Source organism: Meriones unguiculatus, chromosome 17 (assembly GCF_030254825.1).
Source record: "Meriones unguiculatus strain TT.TT164.6M chromosome 17, Bangor_MerUng_6.1, whole genome shotgun sequence".
In the NCBI taxonomy this organism is placed as follows: Eukaryota; Metazoa; Chordata; class Mammalia; order Rodentia; family Muridae; genus Meriones; species Meriones unguiculatus.
Window position 1 is genome coordinate 9,848,518 of NC_083364.1, and position 12,382 is coordinate 9,860,899.

At 34.8% G+C, this 12,382-nt stretch overlaps 1 protein-coding gene across 3 annotated transcripts in view; it reads left to right on the top strand.

The window, feature by feature from the left end:
- Positions 1-12,382, top strand: part of Usp15 (ubiquitin specific peptidase 15) — a 97,756-nt gene that overhangs the window by 38,992 nt on the left and 46,382 nt on the right. For 2 of the 3 annotated variants that reach the window (XM_060370997.1, XM_060370999.1), the window contains one exon: positions 9,382-9,468. The exons of the other annotated variant lie outside the window; for it this stretch is intronic. In XM_060370997.1, coding sequence (XP_060226980.1) covers positions 9,382-9,468 — 87 coding nt within the window. The remainder of the gene's footprint in view (positions 1-9,381; positions 9,469-12,382) is intronic. 3 annotated transcript variants of the gene reach the window in all.

Below are 12,382 nucleotides of genomic sequence, written 5' to 3' on the forward strand. Positions count from 1 at the left end.
TATAGTTGGGGTGATTTTTTTTTTACACCACCACCACACACGCACACACATAAACACACTAGCTAAAAGTAGAAGTTTTAATAGGAATAAAAGCAGGTGAGTTGAGTCATGGATATCTTAACAGGTGGAGAATTGGAAATTACAGACTTCTGAATATTCACTTTTAGTTGTTAGTTAGAATCATTGTATTTCTTATTCTTGTTTATATTTAGATTGCTATATATTTACTGAATCTTGAAACAAATTTGAAGTCATAAAATTGATTCTTCATTATGTATTCAAATATCATGAGTTCTAAAGCTTGAGAAGCCTCTTCTGTATCACCTGGCTGTGTGCTCTTACCATTCCCTCTTTTTTTTAAAAACAAGATATTGCCAAGCTGACCTTGAACTCCTGAGCTCTAGTAATCCTCTTGTCTCAGCTTCCTAGTCAGTTGGGACCACGTGTTACAGACCACATTCAGTCCAGATCAGTTTTCCCCATAAACATTTGTTCAAAGAGATAAAGTATTTGTATTATGTCAAGAGTACACATATAATAAATACTGGTGAATGAAGGCATAACCTGGAGGGGAAGTACAGTTCAGAGTATCTACCAGTTTAGTAAGAGTGCTAACAAAAGAAGCTTAAGTATCATTCAGTATGAGACATAAATACTGTACTCTATCTTATATTGTCAGATGATAATTTACTACAACATAAGATGTTTGATATTTACCTATACACTATGAAAAGATTCCTAGAAAGCTAACAATAAAAGAAATTTCCCCCGGTTTAAGAAAGCCTTTTAGCCAAAATCAGTAGCAGTAAACAATGTAGTTCCTTGTGAAATTCAAACACAGTTCAGCTAATTAAAAATTCACTATTCACACATAAATGGAAGGGCCTTTAACTCTAATGATCAAGTCATCTACATAAAAATCTAGATAGAAAGAGCACACCAAATGGTTCTTCAGTGCCAAATGATCAGCCCTGAACAGATGCAAGTAGCATATGGAATGTATGTATATACATATATACATATAATAACAATGAGTGAAAGACGAGGCCATGAATTGGAAGGAAAACAGGGAGGGGTATATGACAGGGTTTGGAGTGAGAAATATTGTAATTATATGATACTCAGAAAAAATTAGGAAAGCATGTAGGTCAGTGAGCAAACTGTGAGAGCTGTGGACACTGAGCAGACTGGCGTATAGGCCTTTTCTGTGTAGGCCTGTGCAGGTCATCAGTCCCTCCCCGCTAGGCAAAAGCTGGCAGAGACTTTCAGTTTTATGGATCATGTGATTCTTACCTTTGCTGATATGGCATGCAAACAGCCTTAGCTTTGTTACCACAAAGGTATTATTTATATGAAAGCAAACAAAAGGCTTGGATTTATCTTATGAGCCATACATCTGTGGACTCTGTCATATACTAGTACTAAACCATATAGAAAATAAAACAGCAAAAACATAAATAAGTATGCATAGATTTATCAGGTAGATAACTGAGAATTGGTACAAAACTAAGTAAAAGACCTCTACAATCAGACTAGCCAGAAAAGAGGAAAAGAACAAAAGAGCCATGAAATAGAAAAGGTGAATGGCCTGAACAAATGAGTGAGCACAGAAAGACGTGCTGTAAACATCTGGGTATCGTTAGCTGGAGAGTGATGGGGTTAGTTTTGTTTTGCAATTTTGTTTGCTTGGGGCTTTGGGGGATGTCTTAGGGTTTCTCCTGGTCTGACAAAACATCATGACTGAAAGCAGCTTGAGGAGGAACTCAGAAGAACTAGGAGGCAGGAACTGGAGCAGCTGCCGTAGAGAGCTACTGCATTGACTTGCTGTTCACTGCTTGCTCAAGCTTCTCTCTTATGGGGGTGGAGCACCGCCCCAGGAAGTGGGACCCATCCAGCTCAGTCATGAATCAAGAAAATGCAGTGCAGATTTTCCTGAGGCAGGTTTTACCAGGCTCATTTTGATCATTATTGAACCCGTTAACCATTAATTGTTAAGTCATTAACTTTAGGCAGCACTTGAAGAAATATTAAATATTATAAATAGTAAAGAGAAAATATAATTTTAAAACATCTAAATATATGCTTTTAGTTAACATGTAAAGCAACCCAAAATCTATTAGAAATCTAAAAATCTGAGAACCACTCAAAAACTATTTAAATTTTCCTGCTAAATATCAACATACAATTTGATGTTCTAATTTTTATATAGGTAATATATTTAAAATGTTCCATCCTTGTTAGTTGCTTTAGAACTTGCATGTATAATCCAGTTTTTTTTAGTATCCACTTTCTTACTTCACAAAAAAATCTTTTTAAGTTTTACCTTTAAAAAGTTTTTTTATTCAAGATTTTGTATTGTGTTAATTTTGTCTGCCTTTCAAAAACTCTTAACATTAGGGACTGATCTGTTGGAAATGCATGTATAGTTAAATCTGTGTTTCAAATAAGAAACTTTAATAAGAATTGTAAAAGCCCTAGAATTCTTAAAAGGAAGAGAAAACTACATCAATATAACCAAAACAAAAGAAAAAAGAAAGCTAACACTTTTTTCCTGAGCTGTGGCTTCTGGGGATGCAGGTTTGTTAGATTTTGACTATATTGTACTACTATATTTTTTTCTGTATTGTTTCATTTAGGTATAATTACTTCAAAAATGCTTTAAATTATTAAGATTATATAACAAAGAAACCTAAGTTGTTTTTCTGAAATATTAAAAATTTCCCTTTTGTGAAAATAACATTAGAATTTAATTCATTCATTTTCATTAATTACTAAAAACACTGACAAAAAAAAAAACATGTGAGAAAGAATGTAGTCGAAAGAGGTTGAAAGCCGTTGATGGTTCTGTTTCCATGGACAAGTAAGCATAAGAGGAATTCATCAACTGGAGAAAAGCCTTCATGACTGGAAGATAAACCATACCAATAATTCTTTTGTTTTATGTGTGAGTGATTTGCCTGCATGTTTATGTATGCATCACGTGTGTGCCTGCAGACATCAAAAGTGGGCATCCGGTCCCCTTGGAACAGAAGTTATGCATGGTTGTAACCCCTCACGTAGGTGTTAAGAACGGGGCATGGGTCCTCCCCAAGACTAACAAGTACTCTAACGGCTGAGCCGTCAGTCCATGCCGATAATTCTTACTCTTGCATTGTTTCTCTTCTATTTACGATATTGTGAGTAACAGAATTCTAAATTTATGAAAAACTATAAATCATAAACTTAACCCAGAGCAGGAACTTAACTGAATTTTTTCCAGTGGTATCTTAGGGATTTTACATCATTCTGCAAGGAAAGAAGAACACTCTAGGTAATACAATTGCATGTCACTTTCTTGGAATATATAATAAACATGCAGGTGACTTGTCATTGTTTGTTTTTCTACACCAACTATAGCAAGTACTTTGAACATTCTTAGGGAAAAAGCCCTCCCAGAAGACAAATAAAGAACTGGTACATAGGCTTAACTGGGTTAGTTCTTTTTTTTTTTTTTAATAATTTGTTTATTAATTACACTTTCTTCACTTTGTATTCCCTCTGTAGCTCCCTTCCTCCTCTCCCTCCAATCCTTCCCTTCCTCCCCCTTCTCTACTCATGCCCCTCCCCAAGTCCACTGATAGGGGAGGTCTTCTTTTCCTTCCTTCTGATCCTAGTCTATCAGGTCTCATCAGGAGTGGCTGCATTGTCATCTTCTGTGGCCTGGTAAGGCTGCTCCCCCCTCAGGGAGAGGTGATCAAAGAACAGGCCAATCAGTTCATGTCAGAGGCAGTCCCTGTTCCCATTACTAGGAAACCCACTTGGAGACTACACTGCCATGGGCCACATCTGTGCAGGGGTTCTAGGTTATCTCCATGCCTGGTCCTTGGCTGGAGCATGAGTCTCAGATGTTTTGGTTCTGTTGTATTAGGAAACTTTACCACACAAAGTCCCCATCTCATTTTAACAGTTAAACTGTGCTGAGACCTCTACATCTGTTACATTTTCCTCAGTTCCATGGAATGGCTTCTGTTCAGACTTAGAATGTTTAAGATAAGGGGATGCCAAACAAAAAATGTGTTGGACATAGTTTCATAAAGGAGGCCAGAGCTTGAGCATGGCAGGAACTGTGGGATTGGATAATTAAGTCCTCCTTGGCTTGGAGGAGACACACACACACACACACACAAACACACACACACACACACAAAAAAATGAATAAAAACAATCACAAAACAAGTACATTTAATACTTAAAGAAATGTAAATTTTCCTTTCAGCACTTGTTTTACAATAATTGGTAGAAATATAAAGATTTCTATGGTTAGTCTTATTTTTTTTTCTAACTTTGTCAAGAGATTTCATAAAGTTAGAATGATTGTTTTGCTCTGTCAAATTTACCTACATTTTAGCTGCTCCAATATTATTGTGTTAGGTTTTAATGTATGTTAAATATTTAATTAATTTAACAAGAACAAGTTGACACGTATTTTCTTTTTGAAAATATGTCAGCTTAGCAATGAATTGCATACATTTAGTTTAACGCCATATTAGAAATAAAATTCAGAAAGCCATTAAAGAACAAACGGTAATTTTCAAAGTAGATTATGAGCGCCGAGTGTCACTCGCCATCTTTAGAAACTGGTTAACTTATAAATAACATGGTAATAACTAAATTTTAGCAGTGTGAAATGTGGTTCAGAAGTCCAAATCAGAATACATGAGCTGCGTTCATTTATCAATAATCAGAATACATGAGCTGCATTCATTTATCAATAATGTTTAACACCAGACTTCATTTGTAGTCCACATCCGTCACTCATGCTCTAATACCTTGATATTTAAGGAAATCTTTACCTGTACTTTTGTGTCAGTGCATCCTAGACTTTTCATTGCTTTTTCTTTTATTAATTCCTCTTTGCTGTGCATATAGTGCCTGCCGAACTATGTATACTAATTTATTTCTCTTTTCTTTCTTAATGTCATTTTCTCAAGAGTATAAGAAAATTTACTACACTAGAAAACAAACATCAGTTTTCTCTCAAGTGCCTCTTAGTCTTTTTTGTTTTGCTTTGATGCACTACCACTCTCTGCCCTCTGGACAGCTTTTCCCGACGCTGTCCTTAACTATCATTCACAATTTAATAAGACCCTGTTTCTTTTGGGAGAATCATTCACATATACCCTGTGAGACTTTCCCTGGCTTCACTGAGTCTATGCTGCAGCTATGCTTATATCTAGTAATCCTCAGATTTATATAAAGATCTTTGTGCGTCCTTAGTAGGCACTCAAAGTCAAGAGGCAGTCCAGTGCAAAGCTTTTTCCTTTTTTTATTTTATTGTTATCATTTATTACAATTTATTCAATTGGTATCATGCCTGTGTCCTCCTCCATGGTCTCCTCCCAATCCCATCCTCACTTCCTCCTCTTCTCCTATTTCCCTCCTCTAATCCACTGACAGGTGAGGTCCTCCTCCCCTTCTATTTGACCCTAGCCTATCAGGTCTCATCAGGACTGGTTGCATTGTCTTCCTCTGTGGCCTGGCAAGGCTGCACCCCACTGAATTCATGCTAGAGAAAGCCCCTGCTCCCCTTAAATAGTGAACCCACTTAGAGACTGAGTCAGGGTTTTAGGTCCTCCCCATGCATTGTCCTTGGTTAGGGTATCAGTCTCTGCAGGGCCCCAGGGCTCAGGGTTTTTGTTTTGTTTTGTTTTGTTTTGTTTTGTTTTTTCTCTCTTGGCCTCCTTTTAGAATTCCTGTCCCCTCTAGGTCTTTCTATTTTCCCCTTCTTTCATAAGATTCCCTGCACTCTGCCCAGAGACACACATGGTATAAAATCATTCATAAGTGGTTATTAGACATATAATATAGGCTAAGCATACTAAAATCCATACTCCTAAGGAAGCTAAACAGCAAGGAAGACCCTAGGGAAGATGCTCAATCCTCATTCAGAAAGACCAATGCATTAGACACTGGAAGCAGGAGAAGACAGGGAACAGGACAAGAACCTACCACAGACACCTCTGAAAGATTCTACTGGTAGAGGTATCCAAGCAGAGGCTGAGACTCGTAGCCAAAGCTTTTTTCTTAAAAATCTGATACCATCAGTATTAGGACTTACAACTTCATCTAAATTCCTGTATATACACTTCCAGCATTGGTTTTATCAGGTGCTGTTCAGGGGTCCTGATTCCTTAGTCACACTTTTCCCATCTAACTAGCACATCCCACAGAGAGCACCTATGAAATGGTGTTTCCTAAGCATTGCTGTTAGTACCTTGTTGTTTCTAGCCACCCAAGGAACTTTTTTATGTGGGTTTATTGAGTTTATTATAATTAATTAAAATATAAAATATTTATAAATAACAATATTGAACAATTATATTTTAACATCAGTAACATGTTCATAAAATTAACTTTTAAAAATAGACACCTTTATGAGAGTAGCGTTACGACACTTCTACAGAACTTTTTAAATTGATTTCTTATACAATATATTCTGATCACACCTTTCCCTTACCACAATCCCTCCCTGATCCTACTTTCCCAACCACCCAGTTCTATGCTCTTTCTCTCTCTTTACAGAACCACAAAAGCAAGCAAGCAAACAAAAAAAAAGTAGACAAGAAACACTTGTATATTATGGATAAATTGGAAACCATAATAAACAAGCAAAAGATCAATAAGATTTTTTTTTCAAAAGTCAAACATTTTGAGACAAAAAGTCTACAGAAATACCATTATGTTCATTGTGTGTTTTAATAGGGTTAAGGAAGATGAAGACAAATGTCATTCTGCATTTTTCTTTTTTTTTTTTTTTTAAAGAAAATTGACATTATTTTCACAGAGAGTTTCCAAGATCAAATTGATCAACCTATCAATCTGCACCCATGACCCCTACCTCTCTCGCCACAATGCTAAAGTGTCTTAAGTCCAGTCCTACTGTTGATGCATTGAATTGTTTGTTACTGAGTGGTGAAGATTGCCGTGTTCCTAGTGCTTTTTCATTCCTTTGCATGGGCCAGTAGTTTGACCTAACATTGAAGTCAGATACCAATCCAAAAAAGCTATCAAATAACATTTTGATAATGTCTCCGTATTACGAAAGTAATTTTAACTTCCAAGTTGCAATGAAAAGCGTGTCAGCCCTTCATCTCCTGAGTTCATGACCAGTTCCTTGAAAACTGCTTTTTAAATACAAACATGTTGTCCTTGCTCACTCCATTTTCTTAATCTCACTCTTCATTGAATCCCACCATTGTCATCTTGATAGTTCCTAGTCTGTATTCATCACTGTATTTCTTCTCTTCCCCCATTAAGTAATCTTATTAGAATGTAAACCTGATTATGTTGATGATCCTCATGAAAATCGGTAATATGTCCATCAGTTGGGTGAAATTCTGAGCCTTCTCAAGACATAAAAGGCTGTTTATTATCGTACCTGTCATACTTGCTTCTCTTCTCACCGCTGTACACCTCCTGTTTCAGCCATGCCAGTTTACTGCTAATCCTTAAAGCAGCTGTTCCTACAGTCCCACACTTTTGCATATACTATTCTTTCTACAATAAGTGTTCCTAATCCCCATGCATACCACTAAATGCACATCATTTTCAAGGGGCTTCTTGTCACACCTACAAAATCTTATACTAGAAGTTGTTAAAGCACTTAGTGTTTTACATCAACTTTGCTGTGTCATTTCTCCCCCACTAGACTACAGGCTTGCATGAGATCAGGAACTATGTCTTCTCATATTCTCAGACTCAATGAAAACAAGTAATACAGTAATAATTTGAATAATGTTTGAGTGCTTGAGTGAACTTCATAGAAATTGTTATCAAAGTGCAAGTTAACGCTGTTCCTTCATTCCTTTTCAATGTAATCGCTACGTGTAGCTACTCAGCAGTAGTACTAGTTCTGGTCGGGCAGATGTGTGTGACTATGTCTCCACTTGATTAAATGAGGCATAGCTTTATTTAAAGAAAAATAGAAGGGAATTCTGAAAAGTTGTACTGAATCAAGTTTTAGAGATTAATATATTCAAATCATTGCTGTAATTGAAAAATCTAATCCCATTAGATTTTTTTTTTTTTTAAGTGGCCAGTTTATGGTGTGTACCTTCAATCCCAAGCCTGGGCAGGCAAAGACAGGTGGACCTCTGAGCTCTAGGCCAGGCAGATTGAGGCTACGTATCGAGACCCCATGTCAAAAAGCAAACCAAACTCTATCAAAAGGCAAAGATATTTCTGTCTCTTAACAATGAAAAAGTACTAGCTAAAATTTTAGTGACAGTAAAGCTTCAAAATGAGTCCTCTACCGTATTTTCTCTTAAACCTTGGCTGACTGTATTTCTATTTCAGCTTACAGTAAAATACTGTCCTGTGAAGAGCCTTCTTTTGGAAAGGCACCTAACTGAACCCATCAATATGCAATTGTCAGCAAAAAGAATCTTCACAAAGAAAGGCAATTTTTTTTTCCAGACAGAGTTTCTCTGTGTAGCCTTGGTTGTCCTGCACTCCTGATTATTTCATGTAATATATATGTGTGTGTAAAGATTAAATACAGATTACTTTAAGTAAGTTTTGCCTGTTTACCTGCATGGAGGAGATTTATTTTTAACATCTGTCGCCTTGGGCCTTGCGTACAATTACTATGAGTTAGTACAGTACAGTTTCATAGCCCCCAGCTAGGTTTTACATAGGCAATGTCAGTTGTTACAGAGCACAAGGAAAATTGGATCTTTCAGACACCTTTATGTATTTTAATTATATCTTTCTAATAGATTAATTAATTTTTTTCTTTAAAGTCCATCTGCTTTCTAAAAGCCAGTCATTGTAGAAATCCCCTCAAAGACTCTTGAGTTAATGAAGTGTGTATTACAAAGTCAAGTGTACATTCTTTGGTTGTTCCAGACATGGCTTTGTCGAAATATTGTTTCTTGAGATTATATTCGAATTCTCTTGTGTTCTTTTTTTCCTGTTGATGTCAAGAATTATGAGTGAGTGACATTCTCTGAGCCCCACATCAGTGCTGTATATGATTACAACACCCTGGTACCAAGGAAAGTAAAGTAGCCTCATTCCATTACACATGCGAAAATTGATTATGAAATGTTAGAACTGTTACTCTAAGAAATGGATATATTGAGTTAGTAGACTTATAAACGTAACGTCAAGTTTTAAAGTTTCATAAATTTTATTTGAAAAATAAAATTTCTCTTTTGTTTTATTATTTCAAAGGAATATGCATGGAAAATTTAAAACCAAATGATACTATAATTATTTTGACCATGAAATCTGTTTTCCAGCATTCACTTACTACATTGTCATCTGTTTCTTCTTTTCTTTATTTCATAATTTCATAATTCTTCATTTTTTATCTAATTTGACATTTTCATATTTTTAAAGGTCCCCAGGTGCATCCAATTTTTCAACTTTACCAAAGATCTCTCCTTCATCTCTATCAAATAATTATAACAACATCAACAACAGAAAGTAAGCACTGACTCTTAAAAGCTCTTTGTTTAATTGGTTGGCCCATTGTGGTTGCAGAAAGATCTCTTGTATCTAAAACTTAGGATAAAAGTCTTCTTGGACCAAAATTTGCTTTCCTTTCAATTACTGATCAGTTCTTTCAAGAGTCACTTCACAAGAAATAAAACATCTTAAAAACTACTGGACTTAATACAAGATAGTAGAATAGTTGACTGAAAGTTCAAAAGAACTCTCAGAATTTTATATTCTAAAATTTAGATTTAACTATTGATATTTTATAGGACTTTGTTGCAACTGAAGGTTATAGGACAAGTACAAAGCTCATGTATGCCATCTTAGACTAGATAATAACCATAATAAAGCATGTATTGGTGATTCTTAATGGAAAGCAGATACCATGGAAAACCCTATTTTTCTTAAATACTAAAAAGTTTCTCTTCCCTATGAAAAGTGATATTTAGAATTATGTAGTTTGTGAAAATATGTGCTTAATTGCTTTTTAAAATGTTGAAAGTCACTTAGACCTTCTTATAATATCTATGCTGCCTTAAAAATTACATTTTGTGGAATCAGATCACCCTTCACCTTAAATCGTTTCAGGAATTGAGCTCAAGTCACCAGGCTTCTATGCCAAACATTTTACGTGTTGAGCTATCTCACTGCCAAAGCATGGCATTTTTATCTCATTGGAAAAAAATAAAAAGAAAACTATTTTAATTGTAATTTGCCCACCAATGTATGAGAACTTTTATCCAAATAAGATTATCTGTCTTTACTTATGGGTGTGATATCTACCCTGTGGTTATGTATTACTTTAAAAATTAAGATGGCTTAGATGCTACTATTCTTCAGAAATGCCATCTTATTTATAAACTTGAAAACACTACAGCAGTTTGTGAAATAATTATAAATCAAGCAGTAATTACATTATGAGTTTAATTTCCCTGTTAAAATCATTGTGTTTTGTAGGAACTTGGCAAAGTGATTCTGACAAGTCTGAGTTCTAAGTATATGATAATAGATAAGATAATTTTAAAGGGAAAAATAGTGGGAATGGTTAGTTCTATATAACATACTACAAAATAAGAAATGTAAACAGCACAGTTTTGTCAAAGAAAACACATACAGTTCAATGGACCAGGCAATCCCAGAATACCTTTATATGGAAAGTAATCTGATGTCATCAGATTCTAAACAGCAAAAAAAAAAAAAAAAAAAAAGTTCCAGTTATCAAAGAAATACCATCCAAGAGATCGCATAGCTCTCTCTGGACTTTTTCTTTTTAGAACTTTTAATCCAAGATTAATCAAGCGTTTAAAAGAAGGTAAAGAACTGGGGGAAAAAAAACAGTTTTATTTTTTAAGGATAAACATCACGTTCATAAAGGTAAGAAATTTTCTGAGTCAGAAACTAAATAATATAAATGTTTAATAAAAGGAATTAAGTATAAGTACTTTACTGTCAAAGTTCCCACTGATTAATTTTTTAAACTAAAACCAGAAAAATTCAGCTATAATGTCTTGGAAGACTTTCTTCCGAATTGCTGGAATATTAACACACCTTTTTAATGATGAGTTTCCCAATTCAAGCAAGCTTGAAACATGCCTTTATTTCATAATTCATAAAAACATGTGCAGTGTATGTTAGCATGACAGAATCATGTAATAGTGCAGTATGGAAGGTGTGAATACGCAGATGTTATATTTCCGTCTCTTCCATGTAAAAGTTTATACCAGCAGGAAAAAACTTTCTTAAAGAAATATTTTCTGACCCATTTGGTGTTTTATTTGTATTTTAATTCAACAAAATTATTTTTGTAGAGAATAAAATTTGTTGTTTGTACTAATTGTAAATGGTTCCCACATTTACTATAAAATATATAAGTTACAGCTGTCTTCTGCTGTTATGCTCATTTTTAAAGCCATTTTAACTTTATGTATAAATGCTATTCCTGATGGACTGAATTTTGGCTGGAGTCGTTGTGTTGGTGAATGCTGTCTTGTTTTTCTGATTTTGTCTTACTTTCTCCTGATGTGCACTAAAGAAGTCATGGTGCGACCTAATGCTGTAAGTCTTAGCACCTCTGAAGGGAGGCACCCCCTGCAGTTACTTAGGATGGAGCCACCTCCCGTGGAGCTTGCTGTGATAGCTGTGAGCTTCAAATTGTGTGTGTGGTTTACCCTTCTGAGTAAGGAGCAGAATTTAGGGATTTCGGGATTGTTGTGGTAACTTGAATTAACATACTTAAGTGACTTTTACATAAGATTTATTTCCTGAACTTTATTTGACTTGCAGAAATAAGTAGTAAGCAGCCAGAGACTTCAGAGGGAAATGGTGTAGTCTCAGTAAAAATAGGTTGATAAGAGAGTGATCTGTCTGGGTAACATATAGGTTTAAAACTTGATGTATGTGGAAATAGTCTATAGATTTAAATTCTATATTAAAGTATATTGTAAGAACTGTACTATATTTAGAAAGTGCTATTTTTACAAGTCCAAGACTAAAATTACTATACACTGATGTTACTGAGGTGAAATTTCACTTCCAGAAATAACAGTATTATTGTAAATGTGATATAGTACACTTATAATTATTTCATTTACGTTTAATAAAAGTTTTTATTTAAAAGATTGTGAAGACTCTTTTTAGAGTACAATTCATTTCCCCTGTTCAGCAGTATTACCTCTTAGGTGACGAAATAGTTTGACTCAGTTACAACTTAGGAAGATTCTTTAAATCTGTCGGTTTTTTAGCTGTTGATGGTTTTGTTACCTTTATTTTTCTACCCTACTGCATATGATATATTACTAATATTGCTATGAAAGGTCTAGATTTTAACGTTCCATATCAAAGTAGATGTTTTGTTAATTTTACTCAATTTCTTTTGAAGTGGAAGTAATGCCCTGTATGAGAT